The 26,114-nt window shown below is 40.4% G+C and overlaps 1 protein-coding gene across 1 annotated transcript in view; it reads left to right on the top strand.

The window, feature by feature from the left end:
* SORL1 (sortilin related receptor 1) overlaps nt 1–26,114 on the top strand; it is a 143,478-nt gene that overhangs the window by 39,759 nt on the left and 77,605 nt on the right. The window contains exons 10-13 of the mRNA XM_068556037.1: nt 2,541–2,658; nt 2,869–2,942; nt 16,450–16,538; nt 25,687–25,865. Coding sequence (XP_068412138.1) covers nt 2,541–2,658; nt 2,869–2,942; nt 16,450–16,538; nt 25,687–25,865 — 460 coding nt within the window. The remainder of the gene's footprint in view (nt 1–2,540; nt 2,659–2,868; nt 2,943–16,449; nt 16,539–25,686; nt 25,866–26,114) is intronic.

Here is a 26,114-nt window from a genome sequence, read left to right as displayed (position 1 = left end):
TGAACGCACAGGGACACCATGGGATATTTTAAGTTTTCGAGGGAAAAACTGTGATACTTCATGTCTGTTGGTCACCATGTGAATTACTATCTTGAGTTAGTTCACAGTTTCAACATTAGCTCATGCTGTATGTCTTTTGCTGACATATCTTTGTGAAGCTGGATTTTTGGCAGTTGATTGTGATAAAAAGCAAGTAAGAAAATCAGGTTGGCACAGGAAATGATGGTAGTGATATCTGATTAGATTCCAAAGTTTGAGAAGATGTGCAGTGCCCAAAAGGTGTCTACATACTATTATTAAGTAATTGTGGTTATTTAAGAATGAAATAAAATTTTATGTTTTCTTTCAATTTATACACACACACACACACACACACACACAATATTATTTCAAACTACTGCTAAGTTATTAGGACATATACTTATTAATTTGTTTGGACTTAACTATGTAAAAAAACAAACATTGGTATTTCTTCTGACCTGAGGCTGTTATAAAAAAAATTACTGAGATACCAGTTGTGCTGGGGACCAAGAAAGTCTGGGGACCTGTGCTGTACAGCAAAGTGATTTGCTGGGGAACGTCTTTTAAAATTCCTCCCTGAATATAATTTAGGATTCTACAGTTTTCCCTACCTGTGGCTTCATCTGAAAAGCTCATGATACTAAAATGTGCTATTTGGTCCCATTCGGTGTTGCCATTCGCTTAAGTGGCTCCTTCCTTTTCCCTGGGGAGAAGTCTGTGATCGAGGTCCTCGGCTTCACGTGACACCCCACACCTCCATTTTCATTTCTCTAGGGGATCTAGGGTGTGTAAAGTAGGCAGGCGGAAGGAACTCAGAAAAAAACAGTAGTACTCATTTTTGGAGAAACCAAAACATTTTAGTTAGACAATTACCTGGTCTTTTGGATTTTTGAATTTCATTTGTCCATGGTTAAATATATTGACTCTCTTGTAGGCTGTATCCGTGGTCCTTCGGAAAATTATTTTGGAGACTCTTGCTCTAGAATGTACTTCTTGATTTTTTTTTTCTTTTCCTTTTTTTTTTTTTTTTTTTTGTACTTCTTGATTTTTCTTCCCTATTTGGCAACAGGTCTGGACTTAACCACATCGAGTCTAGCTTTGGAGAGAGGCAGGTTATAAGCAGGTGCAGATAAACACCTAGGTGTTGTTTCACTGCAGGATATAGGTTTTGGAGCATGCGGTAGGGGTCCAAACCTTGGTTAAATAAAATGAATAGTATTGTTAAAATCCAGCTGCTTCTTTCCCTGACTGATCAGTTTATTTATGAACTGTACAACAATTAGTAATCAGCTTTTAGTTTCTGCTTCTGATTTTAGGTGGTGACAGAAAAGGTGAGTTGGCAGATATTTCTTTGAGACCCAACCTAATTTGCTCTAGTTTTCATTTGCTGAACTTTGATGCTAGCAAGACAGATATTTGTTAGAGAGACCCTTTTGTTAAAAAAATAAGTATTTCTAGCAAACCATGTCAGTTTTTACCTGTAACATAAGCACACATAGAGATGCCCTATCTAGAACACCAGACAAGGCTAAGTAACATTCGACAGTCACTTTCTGGCCAGGAGAATCAGGTATGACCCTATAGCAAAAGGCCTTGTTTGCAGAACTATTAAAATCTGACCATAAGTGATGGAGGCCAGTTTGAATAACCTGAAGTCTTGCAGAGGACACCTGAAGACTTGTTGTACAAATGCAGACTGCTTAAAAAAGTTTAATGTGACTCTTTTGGTGTTTATATCTCACATGTGTTGTACATCTGGGAGCTTATTGGTGAGACTTTCTGACTTCTGATTCTTAGTTTTTTTTCTGACAGAGTTGCTTAAATCACATTTGAAATACATCTTCACTGACTTAGAAAATAAGTACCATGAAATCATTTCATTCTCTTTCATTCATTTGAATGACATGAGAGAAATTCTAGGTAACATGAGAGAGTGATAGCTTTCCTATCCACTTGAGTTGGCACTGATTTCTTTTTTAATTTTGATTGAAATATAGCTGATTCACAATGTTGTGTTAGTTTCTGGTGTACAGCTAAGTGATTCAGTTATATTTATATATATATATATATATATATATATATATATATATATATATATATATATATGTATATATACACACACACACACACACACACGCACTTTTTTAGATTCTTTTCCATTATAGGTTATTACAAGATATTGAGTGCTATACAGAAGGTCCCTGTGCTATACAGAAGTTCCCTGTGCTATACAGAAGGTCCTTGTAGGTTACCTATTTTATATATGGCACTGATTTCTAATTGCTGTTCTCTGAGAGCCTCAGAAGGAGTTTTTTCTTAGGATTTTTCTCTTTTCTTCCATGAGAGGCATTTACGTGGTTCAGATGATCACGTCCACCTGGGGGAGTGTGGGGACAGCCAGGCTGTGGCTCGGGTCTCCTTTGGGCCAGATCTCCTTCCTCTGTGCCGACGGCAGCGTGGGCCCAGGAGGCCTCCGTGTCGTGTCGCGTGCTGACAGCTCCTGAACTTGCGTTCTGTAGCTCTCCCAGGGCTGCTCCCTCCACCTGGCCCAGCGGCTCAGCCAGCTACTCAGCCTCCAGCTCCGAAGGATGCCCATCCTGTCCAAGGAGTCGGCGCCTGGTCTCGTCATCGCCACGGGTAAGTTGGCTTTGCCTGTTCTCACTGACGGGTTAAGCTATTGGCTTACGTGCAGCCAAATACACAGTGACTGCTGCCACCTAGGGCAATACTGGCTGTTCGTGGTTCTGAGACATCTTAGCTGCTAGATGACTCAGAATTTCTGGTTGAGCAAGGTGATTATCTGACGTATTCTTGACATTAAAAATACTTACTCTTCTTGCATTTTAGGTTCGGTGGGAAAGAACTTGGCAAGCAAGACAAACGTGTACATCTCCAGCAGTGCTGGAGCCCGGTGGCGAGAGGTCAGCCCCCTCCCTCCACAACCCCTGCCCTTGTTTGTGGGAGAATGTGGACTGTGCCTCGACATTTCAAGGACACACATGGCTGGTGGTGGACGCCAGCGACGCCAAGTATGGTTATAAAATAAAGAGAGGTACCTGGAGCCACACTGACAGGGTCGGCTGCACTGATGTGTATTCACACCCCGTGATGTGGGCTTGTGATTTTGCCAAAAATGTTACTTTGAATCCGAAACAGACTTTTTAAAAAACAACTGTGAATTTGTGTAAATATCCCAAGATTATAAGTTCCGTAAGGATAAGGCAGTGTCTGTTTTGTCCCTTCTTTACTCCTGGGACCTAGCAGCGTCTGGCACGGACACGTGGTGCTCGGTAACTGTTTGCTGAATCCATCAGCACATTGTAATGTATTTGTAGCGGTGTCAGGTCTGACCCTGGTTACTTACTTATTTTTGCATATTAGCGGGGTTAAAGCCAAGCCCCTGCCCCGCCCACTTCCCTGACTGGCTGTACTGGGCAGGGGTCCTCCATCTCACCCCGTGCTATGGCAGACTCTGTGCTGTGGAAGGAGCCTGTTTTTGCCTGAAGGTTGTGTGACTGATTTGGATCCTTAGGAATTGATTGTACCAATTCTGAAGGTGGGGCTAGTTCTCTAGTCCCCAGATGCTAACTCAGCCTTGGACATTAGAGAATTCCCAAATTTGTTAAAACAAACAAACAAACAGTGTTTTTCACCAGTCTGCCATGAGGGAGACAGGCATCTGGTCTCATTCTGTAGGGGCTGCTGTCAGGGACGCTGTGCTGTGTGTGCAGGGAACTGCTGGGGTAGAACTCACCGGATCTCTCGCGGGCCAGACGTGATGTCAGGAGGGCTGTGGGATTCTCGGGAGAACCAGCAGACGGCTCCCGTCCTCATGGTGCCCTTCCTGGGAATGCAATACCTACACTTTCAGAGTGAAATACATAGTATGTGAAGCAGTAGTAATACCCAACGTTTGTTTGGGTCTTGGCCTGTCACATACCTTATCTCGTTCGAGGTAGGGCTCTCTGTCCCTCCATACGTTGTGTGTGTGTGCATGTATGTGCATGCATATGTGTGTGTGTGTGTGTGTGTGTGTGTGTGTGTGTGTAAGTAAGGACTACACAGCTGTCCAGTATGGTAGGGAACATAATTACGTATTCGGGTGAGGGAGCTCGTTAAGGCCAGAGTAGTCAAAAAGTGTGGACACTCTGGAATTTTCGGGGCATCCTTGTCCAGCTTCCATGGGAAAGATTAAGCAGCGGCTTCCCTCTTCCCTGGAGCTGGACATTCCTTTTGAAATTGGGTGTCCTCTCCTCTGCGGATAGGCCGGTGGTTTGTTTGTACCTTCTGATGTTGGTGTAATCTGGGGTTTGAACGTCTGCAAGTGATTTCCTTCTGGGGAGAAAGCAGTGTCTTGCTGCTCCTCCAGTGAAGTGGTGTCTGGCTAATGCTGGGGCAGCTGTCAGCGCCTCCCGCCAGGCACGTCCCACGCCGCCAAGAGGCAGCCATCGCACCAGGGACCTTAGTTTTGGAGCTAGCAGGGACTAACTAGGGGATGAAGAGGTTGAGACTGTCTGTGTGAGCGGGCATCTGAGTCCCCATGGGCAGCCTTCTCTTTAGAGGGACAGTCTCGGGTGTGTGAGGGGGATAGATGGTGGCCAGGGAAGAGGAAATGGGATGCAGCTGACAGATGCTGCCTAGAAAACTGATGACTAGAATTCTTGTTCTCCTTCTCCTACTAATAAGTTGTGCAAATTCTCAGATCCACAGAGTTCCTTTTTTGCACTTAAAAAAAAAAACTTTGTTGAGGTACAGTAAACTGCACATAGTTAAAGTATATAATTTGATCATGATTGATCACCATCACTACACCTTCACCCACACCACAGTTAAGACAGCTGCATCACCCATCAAAGTTTCTTTGTGTCCCTTTGTAATTCATTCCGGTCTCTACCCTCATCCCTCCAGATTATTAGCATTTTCTAGAATTCTGTATAAATGGACTCATACAGATGCAGTCTTTTGGCTTTGAGGTTCATTCATGTTGTTTCATTTATCAGTGATTCTTTCCTTTTTCATTGTTGATCCGTATCCCATTGTGGGGATATTCCACAATTTCTTTATCCATTCATTGATTGATGGACATTCTAGTCTCTGCTGATTACAAATATAGTTGTTATAAACATTTAATTGCATGGTTTTTAGGTGGACATATATTTTTATTTCTCTTGGGTAGATACTGTAGGAAGGAATGAGTGGGCAACCTGGTAGATATGTCTAGCTTTTAAAGGAATTACTAGATTATTTTAAAGTATCAAATTGTTTTCCAAAGTGGATGTACTGTTTCATGTTTCCACCAGCAGTGTGTGAGCTCTGATTGCTTCAGGTGCATGCCAACACTTGATATGGTCAGTCTTTTAAATTTTAGACATTTTATTAACTGCATATGATATTTCATTGTGGTTTTAATTGGCATTTCTTTGATGACTAATGATGTTGAGCTTCTGGTTTTTTTTTTTTCTTTTTGATGTTGAGCTTCTTTTCATGTGTTCATTGGTCATTTAAAACTCTTTTGTGAAGTGTCTGTTCAGATCTTTTATATATTTTAGAGTTGTGTTTGTCTTCTTATTGAGCTGTAAGAGGTTTTTTTTTTTAATATATTCTGAATTTAAGTCTTTTAGGTGTGTTATAAGTTTTTTCTCCTAGTCTGTGTCTTGCTTTTTTGTTTTCTTAATGGTGTCTTTTGAAGAGCAAATGTTTTTAATTTTGGTGAAGTCTAATTTATCAGTTCTTTTCTTCTATGTTTTATGTGCTTTGTTGTTCTGAGAAATGTTTGTCCTTCCCAAGTTAGCAGAGATTGTCCCCTATGTATTCTTTTACAGGTTTTATAGTTTTAGGCTTTAGGTTTAGGTTTATGATTAATTTGAGTTAATTTGTATATCTGGTGTGAGGGAAGGGTTGATACTCATTTTTTCCTTATAAACATGCTATTGGTCAAGCACCACTTGTTGAAAAGACTTCTCTTTTCCGCATCAAATTGCCTTGGTACCTGTTTGAAAATCAATTGGCCGTATGTGTGGGTCTCTTTCAAGACTTTCTGTTCTGCTCCATTGATCTATATGCCTGTCTCTTCACCAAAACCAAATTGTCTTGATTACTGAAGACTTAGAGTAAGGGTTGAGATCAAGTGTGGTAAGTCTTGCAATTTTCTTCTTTTTAAAAATTATGTTGACTTATTCTAGGTCCTTTGTCTATCCACATAACATTTTATTTTTTTAATTTTTTTAAAATTAATTTTTATTGGAGTATAGTTGCTTTACAATGTTGTGTTAGTTTCTACTGTATAGCAAAGTGAATCAGCTATATGTATACATATATCCCCTCTGTTTTGGATTTCCTTCCCATTTAGGTCACCACAGAGCATTGAGTAGAGTTCCCTGAGCTCTACAGTAGGTTCTCATTAGTTATCTATTTTATATATAGTATCAACAGTGTATATATGTCAATCCCAATCCCCCAGTTCATCCCACCCTCCTTCCCCCTTGGCATCCATACGTTTGTTCTCTACGTCTGTGTCTCTATTTCTGCTTTGCAAGTAAGATCATTTATACCATTTTTCTAGATTCCACATATATGCATTAATATATGATATTTGTTTTCCTCTTTCTGACCTACTTCACTCTATGACAGTCTCTAGGTCCATCCACGTCTCTACAAATGACCCAGTTTCGTTCCTTTTTATGGCTGAGTAATATTCTATCATATATGTGTACCACATCTTCTTTATCCATTCCTCTGTCGATGGACATTTAGGTTGCTTCCATGTCCTGGCTGTTGTAAATAGTGCTACAATGAACATTGGGGTGCAAGTGTCTTTTTAAAAAAATTTTTATTGGAGTATAGTTGCTTTGCAATATTGTGTTAGTTTCCACTGTACAGCAAACTGAATCAGCTATACGTATACATATATCCCCTCTTTTTTGGATTTCCTTCCCATTTTGGTCACCACAGAGCATTGAGTAGAGTTCCCTGTGCTATACAGTAGGTTCTTATTAGTTGTCTATTTTATACATAGTATCAATAGTGTATATATGTCAATCCCAATCTCCTAATTCACCCACCCCCCCCTTCCCCCTTGGTATCCATATGTTTGTTCTCTATGTCTGTGTCTTTACTTCTGCTTTGTAAGTAAGATCATCTGTACCGATTTTTTCACATTCCACATATATGCATTAATATATGATATTTGTTTTTCTTTTTCTGACTTAACTTCTCTCTGTATGACAGTCTCTGGGTCCATCCACGTCTCTACAAATGACCCAGTTTCGTTCCTTTTTATGGCTGAGTAATATTCTATCATATATGTGTACCACATCCTCTTTATCCATTCCTCTGATGATGGACATTTAGGTTGCTTGCATGTCCCGGCTATTGTGAATAGTGCTGCAGTGAACATTGGGGTGCATGTGTCTTTTTGAATTATGGTTTTCTCTGGGTATATGTCCAGTAGTGGGATTACTGTGTCATACGGTAGTTCTAATTTTAGTTTTTTAAGGAACCTCCCCACTGTTCTCCATAGTGGCTGTACCAATTTACATTCCCACCAACAATGCATGAGGGTTCCCTTTTCTCCACACCCTCTCCAGCATTTACGGTCTGTAGATTTTTTTTATGATGGCCATTCTGACCAGTGTGAGGTGATACCTCACTGTAGTTTTGATTTGCATTTCTCTAATAATTAGTGATGTTGAGCATCTTTTCAAGTACCTCTTGGCCATCTGTATGTCTTCTTTGGAGAAATGTCTATTTAGGTCTTCCACCCATTTTTTGATTGGGTTGTTTGTTTTTTTGATATTGAGCTGCATGAGCTGTTTGTATATTTTAGAGATTAATCCTTTGTCAGTTACTTCATTTGCAAATATTTCCTCCCATTCTGAGGGTTGTCTTTTCATCTTGTTTATGGTTTCCTTTGCTGTGCAAAAGCTTTTAAAGTTAATTAGGTCCCACTTGTTTATTTTTGTTTTTATTCTCATTACTCTAGGAGGTGGGTCAAAAAAGATCTTGCTGCAATTTATGTCAAAGAGTGTTCTGCCTGTGTTTTCCTCTAAGTTTTATAGTGTCTGGCCTTACATTCAGGTCTTTAATCCATTTTGAGTTTATTTTTGTGTATGGTGTTAGGGAGTGTTCTAATTTCATTCTTTCACATGTAGCTGTCCAGTTTTCCCAGCACCACTTATTGAAGAGGCTGTCTTTTCTCCATTGTATATTCTTGTCTCCTTTGTCATAGATTAGGTGACGATAGGTGCTGCGTGGGTTTATCGCTGAGCTTTCTATCCTGTTCCATTGGTCTAAATGTTTGTTTTTGTGCCAGTACCATATTGTCTTGATTACTGTAGCTTTGTAGTATAGTCTGAAGCCAGGGAGCCTGATTCCTGAAGCTCCGTTTTTCTTTCTCAAGATTGCTTTGGCTGTTCAAGGTCTTTTGTGTTTCCATACAAATTGTGAAATTTTCTGTTCTAGTTCTGTGAAGAAAGTCATTGGTAATTTGATAGGGATTGCATTGAATCTGTAGATTACTTTGGGTAGTATAGTCATTTTCACAGTATTGATTTTTCCAATCCAAGAACATGGTATATCTCTCCATCTTTTTGTGTCATCTTTGATTTCTTTCATCAGTATCTTATAGTTTTTTTCGTACAGGTCTTTTACCTCCTTAGGTAGGTTAATTCCTAGGTATGTTTTTCTTTTTGTTGCCACATAACACTTTAGAATCAGCTTGTCAATTTCTATAAATCCTGTTGGGATTTTTACTGTGATCACATTGAATTTATAGATCAATTTGGGGAAAATTGACATCATAACACTACTGGGTCTTCTGATCCATGAATGTGGTGTGTTATGCCATTTTTAAAAAAATTTCTCTTAGCAATATTTTATAGTTTTCAATGTGGAGGTCTTGTATACTTTCCTTTTGTTAGCTTTATTCCTAGAGATTTTTTATTTTTTGGTATTACTGTAAATGGGACTTTCTTTAAAGTTCATTTTTCAGTTTTTGCTATAGTATATAAGAAGACAATTGATTTTTATATATTAACCTTATATTCTGCAACATTGCTAAAATAATTCATTAGTGTTAGTAGTTGTTTTGTAGATTCAGTATAAGCAGTTGTATCATCTGCAAATAGGGACAGTTTTATTTCTTCCTTTCTGATCTTTACTTGTTTTATTTCTCCTTTTCTCTCTTCCTTCTCTCCCCTTCCCTAATATGTAATAATATGGTAATATGTAACATGGTGTATTATGTTAAAGGAAAAAATCTTTTCCCTTACTCTCAGAATACTTCTGATGTATGGGAGTTTTCCCATCACAGCAAGCAGTACTCCAACCCTCCAGACACCCACTGGATGTCCTACAATTCAGTCAGGACACATGCTAGCTGGAGTTGGCACAGACCCAGAGTCTAAGGGCTCAGTCTCACAAGACTGCCCCACCTGACCCCACTGCAGACGCCAGTTGCAAGTCTCAGGTTGTCACCTGTACTTCTGACTGACCAGCTATAAACTGGGGGTTCCCACGACCCACTCTTCGGGTTCAGTAATTTGCTAGAATGGCTGACAGAACTCAGGGAAATATTTATTTACATTTACCCATTTATTATAAAGGATATTTCAAAGGATACAAATGAACAGCCAGATGAAGAGGTACATAGGACAGGGTCCAGAAGGGTCCCAACCATGGAGCTGCTGTCCCCGTAGAGTTCGGGTGTGCTGTTCTTCCAGCATGTGGATGTGTTCACCAACTTGGAAGCGCTCTGAATCCTGCAGTTTAGGGATTTTTTTTTTTTTTACTAATCATTTGACTTTATGTATTTATTTTTTAAATTGTAGTATAGTTGATTTACAATGTGTTATTTTCTGGTGTACAGCAAAGTGATTCCATTATATGTATATATATATATATATATATATATATATTCTTTTTCATATTCTTTTCCATTATGATTTATTGCAGGTTACTGAATATAGTTCCCTGTGCTATACAGTAGGTCCTTGTTATTTATCTATTTTAATGGAGGCTTCATCACATAGATGTGATTAATTATTAACTCACTCTCCAACCCCTCTGTCCTCCTGAGAGGATGGAGGTGGGGCTCAAAATTTCAAGCTTCTAATCATGCTTAGTCTTTCTGTTGACCAGCCCCCATACTGTCCAGGAGCCCACCATGAGTCTCCTCATTAGGACAAGAGACTCTCCTATCACCCAGGAAATTACAAGGGCTGTAGGAGCTCTGTGTAAGGCACACTCCTGTCACCCCCATCAGTCAGAAAATTACAAGGGTTTGAGGAGCTCTGTGTCAGGAACTGGGGTCCAAGACCAAATATTAGAACAAAAGTTGCTCCTATTGCTCTTCATCATTTAGGAAATTACAAAGATTTTAGGCCCTCTCACCAGGAGCCCAGACAAAGACCAAAGTTTATATTTCTTCTTATATCACAGTATCACAAATGTAATATGTAATATGGTGTAGTACATTAATTGGTTCTTGAATATTAAACTATCCTGGAATTACTGGAATAATTCTTGAACCCTACTTAGTTACAATATATTATCCTTTTAACGTAAGTTTAGTATTTTTTAAAATTAATTAATTTAATTAATTTATTTTTGGCTGCATTGGGTCTTTGTTGCCACACGCAGGTTTTCTCTAGTTGCGGCGAGCGGGGGCTACCCTTTGTTGTGGTACACGGGCTTCTCATTGTGGTGGCTTTTCTTGCTGCAGAACACGGGCTCTAGGTGTGTGAGCTTCAGTAGTTGTGGCTCACAAGCTCAGTAGTTGTGGCTCACGGGCTCTAGAGCGCAGGCTCAGTAGTTGTGGCGCATGGGCTCAGTTGCTCTGTGGCATGTGGGATCTTCCCGGACCAGGGCTTGAACCCATGTCCCCTGCATTGGTAGGCGGATTCTTAACCACTGTGCTACCAGGGAAGCCCCTGTAAGGTTAGTTTTGATTTGCTAGTAGTTTTTAAAAGATTTTTGTGTTACTTATGAGAGATATTGCTCAGTAATTTTTTGTTTGTTTGTTAGTCTTTGTCAGGTTTTGGTGTTAGGGTAAAACAAACTGAGCAGCAATTCTTCCTCTTTTATGTTCTGATAAAGTTTGTGTAAGAGTGGTGTTTTTTTTTTTCTTGAATCATCTACCAGTGAAGCTATCTGGACCTGGAGTTTTCTTCTTGGGAATGTTTTTGTTTAGAAATTGTTTCTCGGGCAGATAGAGAACTATTCAGATTTTCTGCTACTTATGTCCGTTTTGGTGAGTTGTATATTTTTAGACATTTGTCCTTTCATCTAAAGTTATTGAATTTGTTGGCTTAAAATTACTCAAGGTATTTTCTAATGTTTTAAAATGTCTGTAGGATTTGTGGTAATAACCTGTTTCCATTCCTGTTATTGGTGATTTGTATTTTTTTCCTCTATTTTTCTTGATTAGTTTAGTTAGTGGTTTGTCAATATTATTGATCTTTTCAAAGAACCTGCTTTTGGCTTTAATTTTCTCTGTTGTCTGTTTTCTATTTTGTTGATTTCTCCTCTATAGTATTACCTTTCCCTTATCCTTGTATACTTTGGATTTACTTTGCTTTTCTATTTGTAGCTTGTTAAGGTATAACTTTAGGTTATTGATTTTTAGATCTTTTCTTATGTAGGCATTTGCAGCTCTAATTTTCCCTGTAAATACTACTTTAGCTGTATGCCACAAATTTAGATGTGTTGTATTTTTGTTGTCATTCAGTTCAGAATATTTTTTAATGTCTCCCTTGAAAATTGAGATGTAATTCACATGCAATAAAATGTACCATTTTAAAGTGTATGGTTCAGTGGTTTTAGGTATATTCACAAGTGATGTGATGTGCAGCCATCACCACTATCTAATTCCAGAACATTTTTATCACTTCATAATGTCCCTTTTGCTTTTTGTCTTTGTCTGATAAGCTATTTAGAAAAGGGTTGTTTAGTTTTCAGATATTTGATATTTTCATAGATATCTTAATTTCCTTGTAGTCAGATAATACATTTTATATGATTTCAAGTCCTTTAAACTTAATGGAACTTGTTTTGTGATCCAGCATGTGGTTTGTCTTGGTGAATATGTCATGTGCATTAGCAAGGAATGTATATTCTGCAGTTGTTGGATGCAGTGTTCAACAGATGTTATTTATATGAAGGTGGTTGATACTTGTTCAGACCTTCTACATAATTTGGGGCTAGTTCTATAAATTGCTATATATTGCAGTTTTGGGGGGGGGGCTAGTTCCATAAATTGCTATATATTGCAGTTCTGTAAATTGTTGGTGGTAAAATCTCCAGCTATGATTGTGGAATTGTCTTTTTTTCCTTTAAATCCTATCAATATTGCTTCATGTATTTTTACGCTCTGTATTATGTACATATTTATAATTATTTTTTCTGATTTATTGTCCCTTTTATCGTTATGGAATATTCCTCTTTATCTATGGTAATACCCTTTGTCTTGAAGTCTTTTTTATCTGATATTGAAAGTCACTTTAACCGTCTTATGTTTACTGTTTGGATAATATATCTTTTACTATCCGTTTACTTTCTACCCATCTGTGTCTTTACATTGAAGTGTTTCTTATAGGCAGCATATAGTGAGGGTCTTTTTAATTTATTCTGATAAGCTCTGCTTTTTAACTAAATGCTTAGACCATTAACATTTAATATAATTATTGATATGGTTGGATTTAGGTTTAATATTTTATGTATTTGTTTATTTAAATTCGGTTTTTTAAAATTATTCTGTTCCTCCTTTATGGCCTCCTTTTGTATTATTTAGGTATTTTTAGTATTCTATTTTTATTTAAATATTATCTTTTTGATTATATTTCTTTGTATTATTATTATTTTTTTAGTGGTTCCTGTAAGGATTACAGCATATATATTTAATCTTTCATAGTCTTTTTTGAATTGATACTGCATTTAACATAATATTACACTTAACATAAAATTTAGAAACCTTGCAACCAAATAAATCCCTTTTCTCTTCTCCCAACTTTTTTGTTTTCATTGTTTATCACATTGACACATATTGAAAAACTCAGCAATGTCTTTGTTTTTGCTTTAATCATCATATGGATTTTAAAGAGCTTAAGAGGAATAGCAGTCTTTTATATTCACCCAGATATTTACCATTTCCCTTGCTCTTCCTTCCTTCCTGAAGATCCCTGTTGCCCTCGGTAAATTTCACAGCAGCCTGATGATATGCCTTTAGCATTTGTTGTGGAGCAGATCTACTAGCTATGTGTTCTCTTGGTTTTCCTTTTCTTGATTTTCCTTCATTTGAGAATCCCGGTAATTCACCTTCATTCCTGGGGCATGTGTTTGTTTGATATTGTATGCTGGATTGATAGTAATTTTCTTTCCATAGAGGCACACCTCATTTTATTGTGCTTTGTAGATATTGTATTTTTTACAAATTGAAGGTTTGTGGCAACCCTGCATCGAGCATGTCCATGGGTGCCATTTTTCCAACAGCATTTGCTTGCTTTGGGTCTGTGTCACACTTTAGTGATTCTTGCAATATTTCAAACTTTTTCATTATTATTATTATATTTGTTGTGGTGATATATGTTCAGTGATCTTTGATGTTACTACTGTGACTTGCTGGAGGCTCAGATGATGCTTAGCTTTTTTTTTAATAGCAGTAAAGCACTTTTAATTAAGGTATGTACATTGTTTTATTTAGACATAATGCTATTGCACACTTAATAGACTACAGGATAGTGCAAACATAACTTTCATAAGCACTGAGAAATCAAAAAATTCATATGATTCACTTCATTTTGGTATTTGCTTTATTGTGGTGGTCTGAACCACAATATCTCCAAGGTGTGTCTATACCTTAAAAGATGTGCTATCTTCCGATGGGAAATCTATAATCATTTGTTACCATTTTCTGGTATGTATTGTGTCATTTTCCTTAAGACGCTTCGATATTTTTTCCTTATCTTTGGTTTTCAGCAGTTTTGTTCTGATGTCTCTAGGTGTGGTTTTCTTTGTGATGATTGCCTTTGGGGACACTGATCTCTTGAATCTATAAATTTATCTTTTTCACCAAATTTGGGAAATTTTCAGCCATTATTTTTTCAAATGTTTTTTCTGCTTCAGTCCCTTTCTCTTGTTCATCTTGGCCTCCAATTACACATAGACCTTTTGTTATTGTCCAACAGTTTCTTGGGGCATTTTTCCTTTAAGTCTTTTATTCTGTATGTTCTTTAGAATAGATCATTTTTAAAAAAAAATATTTATTTATTTATTTTTGGCTGTGTCGGGTCTTAGTTGTGGCACGTGAGATCTTTTGTTGAGATGTGAGGGCTCTTTGTTGTGGCGCTCAAGCTTCTCTCTAGTTGTGGCACGCAGGCTTCAGAGCGCGTGGGCTCTGTAGTTGCAGCACACAGGCTCTCTAGTTGTGGCATGCGGGCTTAGTTGTCCTGTGGCATGTGGGATCTTAGTTTCCCAACCAGGGATTGAACCCGTGTCCCCTGCATTAGAAGGCGGATTCTTTTTTTTTTTTTTTTAACATCTTTATTACAGTACAATTGCTTTACAATGGTGTGTTAGTTTCTGCTTTATAACAAAGTGAATCAGTGATACATATACATATGTTCCCATATCTCTTCCCTCTTGCATCTCCCTCCCTCCCACCCTCCCTATCCCGCCCCTCTAGGTGATCACATAGCACAGAGCTGATCTCCCTGTGCTATGCGGTTGCTTCCCACTGGCTATCTATTTTATGTTTGGTAGTGTATATATGTCCATGCCACTCTCTCACTTTGTCACATCTTACCCTTCCCCCTCCCCATATCCTCAAGTCCATTCTCTAGTAGGTCTGCGCCTTTATTCCCGTCTTGCCACTAGGTTCTTCATGACCTTTTTTTTTTTTTCCTTAGATTCCATATATATGTGTTAGCATACTGTATTTGTTTTTCTCTTTCTGACTTACTTCACTCTGTATGACAGACTCTAACTCCATCCACCTCACTACAAATAACTCAATTTTGTTTCTTTTTATGGCTGAGTAATATTCCATTGTATATATGTGCCACATCTTCTTTATCCATTCATCCGATGATGGACACTGAGGTTGAGAAGGCGGATTCTTAACTACTGGACCACCGGGGAAGTCCCAGAATAGATCATTTCTACTGTTCTGTATTTATCTTTAAATTCACTAATTCCTTTGTCATCTCTATTCTGTCATTGAGCCCATCAGTGAATTTCCTATTTCAAATATTTTATTTTCCTGTTCTAGAATTCATTCCTTTAAAAAAAATAGTTTCCACTTCTCTGGGAAGAATTCTTGTCTTTTGCTCATTTCAGGTGTGTTTTCCTTTACCTCATGGAACACAGTTATAAGAACTGTTTTAAAGTCTTTGGTAATTTCAGCGTTTGGATCATCTTGGAATTGGTGCCCATTGATTGTCTTTTCCCTGGAGAATTGGAAATTTTTACCGATCCGTTTGTATGTTGAGTAATTTTGGATTGCATCCCGGACATGAAATGAAATCTTCTGGAGGATGTTGCTGTTTTTGTTTTAGCATGTAATGAACCTGTGCAGATTCGGACTGTAACTTCTGTCTTGCATTCTTTGGAGATCTCAGTTCAGATTGCTAAGTCTTTTCTGTGCTAGTTTGGGTCTGTTCCACGAACATACAGTTTAGGGGTTAGGCTGAAACATATGTGAGTCCATCCACAGAATTAGAGGGTTTACTTCCTCATGCTCTCCCCTCTGGGATTCCATCTACATTCTCTCCATCATTGCAGGGGCTTCTTTTCCTGACTCCTTAGGCAGAAAGTTTCCATTGAAGGTTCAGCTGCCTGACTGGGACTAATGTATTCTAGGCTGGGGCATTCCCTCAGGGCACAGGTGTACCAGGAAGCCCCAATTGTTTGGGTAGTTTCTCCAGGTTTTAAATCCCCTTCCTAAGCTGCCTTATTTTGCTTACTTTTCAGCATCCTCGGGTAGCTGTCTTTTTGTATTGAATATTTTGTCCAAATTTTTTAGTTGTAATTAACAAGAAGGATGGGCTGTAGTGGGCTTATACTTATACAGTCAAACCAGAACTCTAGTTGGTTAATTTTTAATAGCTGCTTGGTGAGGGTCAGAGATGTGGGTTTGACTCCTGCCTCTGCAGTTTACAGTCTGCCACTTTAATAGGAACTCCAGTTTCTTCATTTGGCAAAAAATTATTGGGACGTGAGAACTTGCTCTGCCCAGCCCCAGGGATGTGTGGATCAGATGAGATAATGGCTGTGAAGTGCTCTGGAAACGGAAAAATTGTATTCAGGTGGTTGATATCCCTGCTGTGTGTGTGCATGTGTGTGCCGGAGTGTGTGTTCACGTGTGTGTGTGGTGTGTACCATTTATGCCCGGCCATCTCCATGGCAGTGACATCGGCACTGGCTCTCTCTCTTCAGGCTCTTCCTGGACCTCACTACTACACATGGGGAGACCATGGCGGTATCATCATGGCCATCGCCCAAGGCATGGAAACCAATGAGCTGAAGTAAGTGTCTCTGATGAAGCTTTTTAACATCACACTGTTCTCCCAGAAATTTAACTCTGTGATTATAAGTGGATTATCTCTGTAGCACTAGGTTATTGACAGCACAATTTGTGCCTTGGGAAATTACTTAAATTTTTCTTGTTTATTAAGTGGGAATGATAATCTGCCCTTCCTATCTCAGAGAGGAACAAATGAAATAATTTTACTGATTTGAAAAAGCACAACTCTATATAAATATAAATTAATAATGACTTAAAAATTAACTAGAGGCTCTTCAACTTGTCTTTCTTTGCTTTGTGTGTGACACACAGAATTACTCATAGAATGAGTAAGAATAATAATAAATAATAATGATACGTGAGTAGTAATTTCAGAATACATATTACTTGATAGCCAAGTGACTTTTACTGTGATACCTTTGGTTTTGGGGTTCTTGCAGATAGACCTGGAAAGGACATTTGGGGTTAATGACTTCATTTTCTAGATGAGAAAACTGAGGCTCAGAAAGGTAAAGTAACTTGCCCAAGATCCTCCCCTTTGTAAATAACAGACAAGACTAGCACTCAGGTCTTTAAATTACGTTCTGTACTCTTTGCAGTATATTCCTCTGAAAAGCAAAAGTGTCAACAGTTAGTAACCTCTGCTTTCTTGAGTCTGATTTTATCAGAACCAATTCTTTCATTACTTTTGTCTGAGTTAGGACAGAAGTTAATTTTGTTAACATTCGGTCAGGACAGACTATCTCTCACTTCTCCTTGTTTTTGGGCTGAACCCATGAGACAGATTGCTAAAGGAGGGGGAGAGGGCTCCTATAATCATCTTGTTTAATGCAAGGGAGAAAGCTTTCTTTTCCTTGGCTCCTTTTAGAAACAGGGCCAGCAGCAAGAGAGAGAGGTGGGTGGTTTGAAAAAAGAGCTCTTAGCTGGTTTCCCCTGTGGTTAATTGGACATGTGCTGAGCGACCTGGCCTCCAAGAAGCAGAGAGAAGCAAAATCCCGGTGTTCTGCGCTCCACCTGGCTGGTCTCTGGTCTGTGCAGCTCTGGTCAGCGGCTGCTTTAGAGCCAGGAGTCAGAAGAAGTCCTGTTTGTACGCAACAGACTGTGTCCCCATTCAGATTGACGTTTGCTCAAATGAGGACAGTCACAGGGTACATGCTTCCCACATTCGTGTCGTCATTTATTTATCCATTAATTTATTAATTCCAATCTCACACATCTCGCAAGCACTGATGGTGCCTGGTGATGTGTATCTAAAGAGACATAGGATGTTTTCCTTCACTGTCAAGGAGTCCATCCTCTAGTGGTGAGATACACAAGTACACAATGTGATGTTCGGGACGCTCCTTGAGAAGTACGGTAGGGGACGTAGTTTGGCTCCCTAGGAATACATTTCATTCTGTGTGTGGCAGTCAGACTGCAGAGACAGTTCCTGATTTTCCCTGTTAAACTCTCCTCCAGATTACATTTGCATTCCAAGCTGGCTTCTCTGGAGTAGTTAATGTGATTCTGGTCCTCTTACACCATCTGTCGGTGCGTATGTGCTCGGGGAACGCAGAGTCATTGCTAGCTAGCTGCAGGAAAACATGATCAGGAAAATAGACCTGCTGCCAGAAAATCACAGTGCCCTCGGCAGACATTGAACAATGATTTTGGGGTGGTAGACTTTAAGGATATGGACCCTCTAGCATCCCTCTATTGGCACAGGTCATGTGGAGGTGTCTGTAGGTATGGTTCAAATAAAACATTTGCAAATATGAGAATATGTTCAGGCCTCCTATTGACAGGTGCGTGTGTCCCAAATATCAGTCTGAGCTTACCCAAAATCTGTGTAGTCTAGCCACCTGGCATTTGTATATTGATCACAGAGTTGTTGTTTTTTTTTTTTCTTGCTTCTCCTGCTGCTCTGCTCTTGACCTGTGTGCTATCAGCTTCATCAGAAGAGAAGCAGGAAATAAATATTGTAATTAGTTCAGATCCTTAAACCACATGAGTGAAGGCTGCTTCTGACTCACCTGGATTTCTATTGCTGGTCTAGGACTTCAGACACGTCTAAGTCTGGTCTCCGCAGCCATGGCCATGGCTCCCTCCTTTGAGTCTCATAGTATTTATTGGCAGCTGTCTCATTGATTTGGCATTCATCGCATGCTGCCTCCTTTTGTGAGTTACCTTTTCATTATATGCCTGGTTTCCTCAACTCATTAACAAGGTCTTTGTAGACAAGGATTTCTATTCTATGCAGGCTAGCAGGCACTTAGTAAATATTTGATTGTTCAAATAAATAGGTCATGCACACTTAGTCTTCCAAGATTGCTTATTTTTTTCCTGGTTTATAAAACTGGAAAGGATGGGGTAGCGTGGCAATCGCACAGTCCCCGGGGGTGGGGGCACTTCCGTTATGCTCTGTTGTAAATGATAGTCCCTGGAGCTCAAACGTGAGTAGGGGTCCCCGGATGTGTGCAATCTGGTGAGAATGTGACTGTCAAGAGTTCAGGTCCACGCTGGATGGAAATGGAACATATTTCTGTTAAGCATCATTTCAGGTCAATTACGCAAACATTTGTTGAATATCCACAAGGAGCCAGATGTTGTTCTAGGAACCGAGGATGCAGAGGTGAATGAGGCATCCTTTGGGAGCTGTCCAGCCCCACTGTGGCTCTGAGATGTTTCTGAGCCAGCTGGAAGGAGAGGCCGGGGGAAGAGCTTTCCGACACAAAGCTTATCCAGCCTTAGGGAGGAAGCCGTAACAACAGTAACCCTAGTGAGAGGTTTAGTGGGGACAGAGGGTGGAACATTGCTTAACATAAGAGTTAAGTTTTAGGGTGTTTTTTTTTTTGGTTGTTCTTTTTCTTTTTTTTTTTTAAATTTATTTATTTATTTAGGCTGCATTGGGTCTTCGTTGCTGCGTGCGGGCTTTCTCTAGTTGTGGCAAGCAGGGGCTATTCTTTGTTGTAGGCTGCAGAGCATGGGCTCTAGGCACGCGGGCTTCAGTAGTTGTGGCTCACGGGCTCTAGAGCACAGGCTCAGTAGTTGTGGCTCACGGGCTTAGTTGCTCTGTGGCATGTGGGATCTTCCCGGACCAGGGCTCGAACCCCTGTCCCCTGCATTGGCAGGCGGATTCTCAACCGCTGCGCCACCAGGGAAGTCCCTGGTTGTTCTTTTAAATAATTCATGTCTTTCTCTCCCTGATTAGCATAGTTAACTAAGAGTTCATGATTACTTGTTTCAGCTTCTGCCTTGATTCTCCACTGAGGCTGTTTTCTTTGTTGCTGTTAATTGAAATTGAGAGTAAGAAGTGGAACGCTTTGTTTTGCTCCTGTTTTCTACATGCGTGAAATGAATAAACAAGAAACCTCTTCTGGGAGTGACTTACCCCTTCGTTCAGCATGCTGTCACCGTGAACCTGCTCAGGGGATGCAGGTCATTCTTGTGTAGAATCAGTGTTTTTCAGAGAAGGGGCTGTTGTGTTTTCGCACTCTGACCAAAAACGGACCCAAACCCAAGCTTGTCGGCTTGATAGTGAGGGATGAGATCAGTTTCCGTTTCTTCCTGGTGGTTTGCCTGTCAGCATAATGATATTGGTAGTTACTAATAATACCTTGGACTTTCCCCAAAGCATCTTTCCTCGTAGGAGATTTCAGATTTCATAGGGCTTCCCTCTGGGGAGTCCTGAAAAGCCACTGCGAAGACTAGACCCAGCAGAGCAGCTGTCTTTTCTGGATCTGAGTTCTGGAAGCAGCTTCACAGTTCTGGAACGTGGGAGATGGTGGTTAACCTGTCCTCGTGGCTGCGGAACCTCCTCTCCTAGTAACTTACCTGGATGGTTGCAGAGAGAGCCAGCCCCGCCCCCACTTCGTTCTCACCCCCGTGTGGTGTCTTTGGCCCTGTGAGTTATAGAGGAACAGGTATTCTTATCAACCTTTAACTGTTGAGAAACTGAGAGATGGGGTTAGAAAAAAAAAGAAAATACAGTGCAGTTCATTTAATTTCCTTTAACAAAAAAGCATTAATTAATGCCCCTCTGTGTGCCAGGGGCAGAAAAGTAAGAGGTCTTATTCCTGATGAACGGCAGCCCTAGTAGAAGACGCTCGCAAAATCAGGTCATTTAAATATAGTAGGTATGTTACTGAACCAAACTTGGGTCCACTTGCCCATCTACTGACACCGGGTTGTGGTGAAGGAAAGTGCAGCGTTTATTGTAAGGCATCAATCAAGGAGTCCAGGACAGCTAGTGCTCAAAAAACCCGAACTCCCTGATGCGTTTTAGCAAAGCATTTTTAAAGGCCAGGTGAGGGAGGGGCGTCGCAGGGTATGTGATCAGCCCTGCACAGTTCTCTGATTGGTTGATGATGAGGTAACAGGATGGTACCACAGGGGTTAACATTATCAATCCTTGGGCTCCAGTAGGCTACGTGCTCATGGTCATCAAGTAGTTAACGTCTTCCAGTTGGTGGTGGTTTTAGCATCTATAAAACAACTCAGGAAATGTGCATCACATTACTGTTATCTAGGTATGTCAGAGAGGAGCTATAGCAGAGGACCTAGGGGAGGGGTCTGTCCCATAGGGTCCTGCTCCGTTACAGGTGTAAGATAGAGGTGAGCACAGGGTGCGGGGCGGCCACAGAAGGAGGGCCAGTAATGCTATCTGGGAGACAGGAGAAGGCTTCTGGGAGGAGAGGAAACTTGAGCTGAGACTTCAAGGGTAAAAAGCAATGTTGGAATGCCACGCCAGGTTTAGAAAGAGCTTGAGCAGAGACCAGCATGAATCAGAGTGCAAGGTGCAGCTCTTTAGTATTGACAGAATGTAAATCTCAGAGTGGTGGGGGGTGAGGAATGAGGCTTGCAGTAGCTGTGTGGTCAGGGGCCAGGTCCCCTGAGGACCTTACACGCCACACCAGAGACATTAGACTTTGCTTTTGAAATGACAGGGTCCCTCTGAGGGTTTAAAAAATAGGGGAATGACACGACTAGTGTAGAAAGATGGCTCTGGCAAGTTGAGGAGCATGAATTTAAAAGGACCAAGACTGGAGGTGAGAGGTGCTGCTTAGGTGGGGACCAAGCATTTTGAGGACTAAGTGTTCAGGACTTGCTTTTTGACTAGACGGTGTCAGGAGGGATGGGGGTGGTGACAGGGCAAGGTGATCGTATCACTCATAGAAAAGCAGAGGAAAAGGAGTTGGCCTGAAGGGCCATAGGATGAGTGCAGATGTGGACAAGTTGAACTGAAGTGGCTGTGGGGTGTCCACGGGGAGATCTCCAGCAGGGATCTGGACATATTACATCATCTGGTTCTGTCTTCCACTGCCCGTTTCAGGAATTTTCTCTCTGTCATCTGTGATGGATGATCACCCAAGTCTTTGCTTAAATAATTCTAGTGATGGGGACTTTGCCAAGTCAAAAGGAGCTTCCATTTCACTTTGGACAATTTGTTGTTCATTTGTTCATGCACTAAGTATTTATTCATGCATTCCTTTATGAATGAAAGTTCTCAGGTCAGAGAGAGCCCAAATTCTCCTCACTCCCGTTGCTATGCAGTGGGCTCAGCTTCCAGGAGATACATCCAACAGATATTTTCTCTTCTGCCTGAAAGCCTTTCAGATGCATGAGGACCCCTCCCTCTCCTCTTGAGAGCATCTCCTATTCCATGGCAAACAGCCCCCGTTCCTTCCCTCCTGTGCTGTAGAATCCTGAATCTACACCCTCTAGCTTCTCCTTTGGGCCCTCCTTACAATGTCAGAGCTTTAAGATGTGGAGCCCAGATCTATCCCCAGCAGCCTGAAACATGCGTCACATTGGCGTTGATACCAGCATGATCCTAGACACTCAATTTCTGTTAATAAAAACCCTAAGACAGTATTTTTTTTGCCCTATATCATTACCCTGTTCTGAAATCAAGAGTTACCCTGAGAAAAGGAAACGGGATTCATTTATTGTGACTTGTGTGTGAAACAATTTGAGCTCCCAGCTCTGACTTCCTTCGTGTAAGTTCTCTCCAATCAACTGTTTCATACTCCATTCTTGAAACAACTTTTTCTTCTTAAGGGAAATAAAGCTACTTTTTCTCATCTAGTCTTGAGATCTTTATCTGTTCTCATGGTTCTTTTAGAGATTATTAAAAGGAGCTCTGCAATCATACCTTTAAATCTTTCAGTTCCCTAGAATGTGCTTTATTTTGCATTCATTTTCCTTTGACTTCTGTGTTTTTTTCTGCATTGTCCAGTTTGAAGATCATTCTCTTTAATAAAGACAGAACCAAAATAGAAATTGACTAACTACTTCTGCCTCTTTTTCTGTCTTTCCTATTTATACCATTAACCATCAGATGGATGAGCCTATTCCATTTCTAATTCTTTATAGAACTTGCTGGGTAACCAACCCACGCCTCACTGCCCACTGATCTCCCAATTATTTTGGTAATTTGAAGCATAATCCTTGACTTATTTTGAGTTTGAGGAGTTTGGCCACTGTTTCTGCAGATTACTAGCTGTAAGAATGACAGCTAGAATTAATTAGCAGATCGCTACTGCTCTGTAAGTTTTTGCCCTTGGTTAATATGACTCTTTGCTCATCTTGAATATGTTTTTTTAAAAGTCTGAGCTCATCAAGGACCTTTCTCTCCAGCCACACATTGGTGTTTTAAATTGAGTGTCTACCACTGCTTCACTTATTTAGTGTATCTTTGGTTGTATTATGTTATTATTATATTATAGTCCCATCTTCTTGAGAGCTTTGGCCATGAGATTATGTCTGTACTTCTGTTTGAACATTTTGAATTCTCCGTTCCTAAGGGCTGGGGCCCTACGTCCTCTTTCACGACTGTTAGGCATATAAAGATGGCTTGGTTTGTTTTCTTGCAAGGTTCTTGTCACTTTCACTTCACCAGCACAAGTTCTCCTTTGGAGGTCAGAATTCGGTCCAGAACAGATGTTCCCTTAACTGTTGGCAGTTGATAATGTGACTACCATGTCTCCAAAATTTTGAAAAAGCACTGTTTTTTAAATGCACAGTTTATTCTTAGGTTCAGGGCTGTACTCGGCCATGCACCTGCTTTTTAGTCTCGTTAATATGTTATGGTCAGCGTCTGCTGGGAACTTCTCAAGAAATGGGATGATTCATTTCCTGAGGTTCTCTTGGGTTCGAGGAGCTTTTAAGTAGAATTACCTAGGCAATGTGCAAATAGGCAGACTTCCGGCATTATCACACGGATAGCTCCCATCATGTCTGGTTAATAGGCTGACTCTGCTGGTTCAGTTTGCTTTAAAGATGGCGCTAAGCCTTTAGCTCATCACCCTGCTACAAGAAAGAGATTGAATGAGTTACCTTATCCCCGTATCTGCTTCAGAGTTAGCTGAAACCAAAAGCATATCAGCCAGAAGAGAATTTCTCCTCTTAGGAAAATCTGTGGAGGAGATTGCTTAGTCCCCATTGCCCTGTAGCCCCACCACTAGGTTTAACCCATAGCACTTCTTACAGAAGTACCAATTTTAGTAATCTCAAGACAAGAGGAAGTGTTTGGATTGAATGATGTTGTAAAAAGAATTACATCAAGTATTAAGATCCTGAGTGAGTAAAACTGATATCTCAAAAACATGGGAAAAGTGAAAGAAAAGTTTTGTATATAATTTGGATTCGAGAGACCCAGTAGCTCTGTGACCCTAATGAACCCCCTCTTAATTGAGTGGTTTCTCGTGGTGAGCATCTCACCAGCTTACTGGGTGATGAAGCAAATATCAGGCACACTTTCCTCGCCTTCTCCTCCTTCTCCTCTTCGATACAAAAGATAATTTGAAATCAATACAGTTACTTCAGTGCTGCTTTTTTTTTTTTTTCATGGGCTTGCTCTCTCGTTCTGATGTAGTCTGTCTTGGAGACTTTTCTCAGGACACACTTTCCTCCAACTTTTTAATTTTTAAGACTATGGGAAAAGTTGGAAAAATTGTATAAAAATTACTCATGTAACCTCCCCTATAGCTCCCATAACAATCACCAATTGTTAACATTTTGTCCGTTTGCTCTGCTTTTGCCATCTATTTATCCTGTCTGTCATCTTTCTATCCATCCATCCGTCCAGCCATCCATCTATCTGTCCAGCCACCCTTTTTTTTGGGAATCATTTGAAAGAAAGTTGCAGCTATCGTGCCCCTTTATAGCTAAATACTTAAACATATACGTATCTCCAGGAAGTAAGGGTATTTTCCTACACAATCAGAATGCCATTATCACACCCAAGAAAATGATCATGAACTCAGTATTACTTACAGACTATTATATTTTCTCAGTTGTCCTTTACTATTTGTAGCTGCTGCTTTTTTTTCCTAATCCAGGATTCAGTCCATGTTTACATATCGCATTTGGTTATTATACCTCTTTAGTCTCTTTTAATCTATAACAAGCCCTCTGCCTCTTTGGTTGGTTGGTTGGTTTTTCATGGCCTTGATGTTTTGAAGAATCCAGACCAGTTGTTATGTAGAAAGTTCCACATTCTGAATTTGTCCAATCGCATGGAATAGTAGTGCCTAGGTGATGTGGTATCCTCAGTGCTTTATCCAGGAGGTACACGATGTCAGGTTGAACCACTGTGAGTGATGCTAAGTTTGCCGCGGGTTGTAACTCAGATTGTCCGCTGTAAATTACATTTCCCCCTTTGCAGTGAGTGTGAGTTGATATCTTTAGACCGTGTGAACACTCTGGTCCTCTTGTCTGACTCGGTTGTTACAGTGGGGGGTTAGAGTACAGTCACTTTTCTCATTCTGTCATTGTTTTCAACATTTATTAAGTAGCACTGTAGTATAATAAAAAAAAAAATCCCTCTTCCCTTTCTCTTCCCTTTTGGTATCATTTAGAGACCCATGCCCTATTTTCATTCAGTGTATTATCTGTTACCATCATTTCTCTTTGTTAAGTTCATACTTTCCCAGACTGGCCAGTTGGAGCCCCATCAGGGTGGCTCCCATGTCCTTTTGGGTCATCGGCATCCATCTGTGAGCACTTCCCCCCTTTCTGGCACAACCTTAAACTTGCCCGGCTTTAGCCCAGGATCAGCCACTTCTCCAAGGAGCCCTGGTTCCTCTTACAGACGAATGTGATCTGGAAACCAAGCTCTTGCCCCGGAGACTTTAACTGCAAGGATCCTTTTACTTGCATCTGGGCAGGTACAGCACCAACGAAGGGGAGACCTGGAAAACATTCGTCTTCTCCGAGAAGCCGGTGTTTGTGTACGGGCTCCTCACGGAGCCTGGCGAGAAGAGCACTGTCTTCACCATCTTTGGCTCCAACAAAGAGAACATCCACAGTTGGCTGATCCTCCAGGTCAATGCCACGGATGCCTTGGGTAAGCTGCTGCCTCTTCGGCCCTTTGCATGGAAATACCTATTGACCAAAGCATCAGCGTAGATACTGTGCCCTGGGAAGAGTTTGTGATCCATTGAAGAAGATGGGCACGTATGCAGTAAGTGAATGAGAGATTCAGAGGCGGTTGCTCGGGCAGCTGTTAATAGGGCCACGTGTTGTCTTTTGTATCCTCATTTCCTGTGCGTGCACGGGCACAGGGCAGGTTTACGTATATGTGTGCTGAACATGT

The sequence above is a fragment of the Eschrichtius robustus genome, chromosome 11 (assembly GCF_028021215.1).
Source record: "Eschrichtius robustus isolate mEscRob2 chromosome 11, mEscRob2.pri, whole genome shotgun sequence".
Taxonomy (NCBI): Eukaryota; Metazoa; Chordata; class Mammalia; order Artiodactyla; family Eschrichtiidae; genus Eschrichtius; species Eschrichtius robustus.
This window is presented reverse-complemented; position numbering and strand designations above follow the sequence as displayed.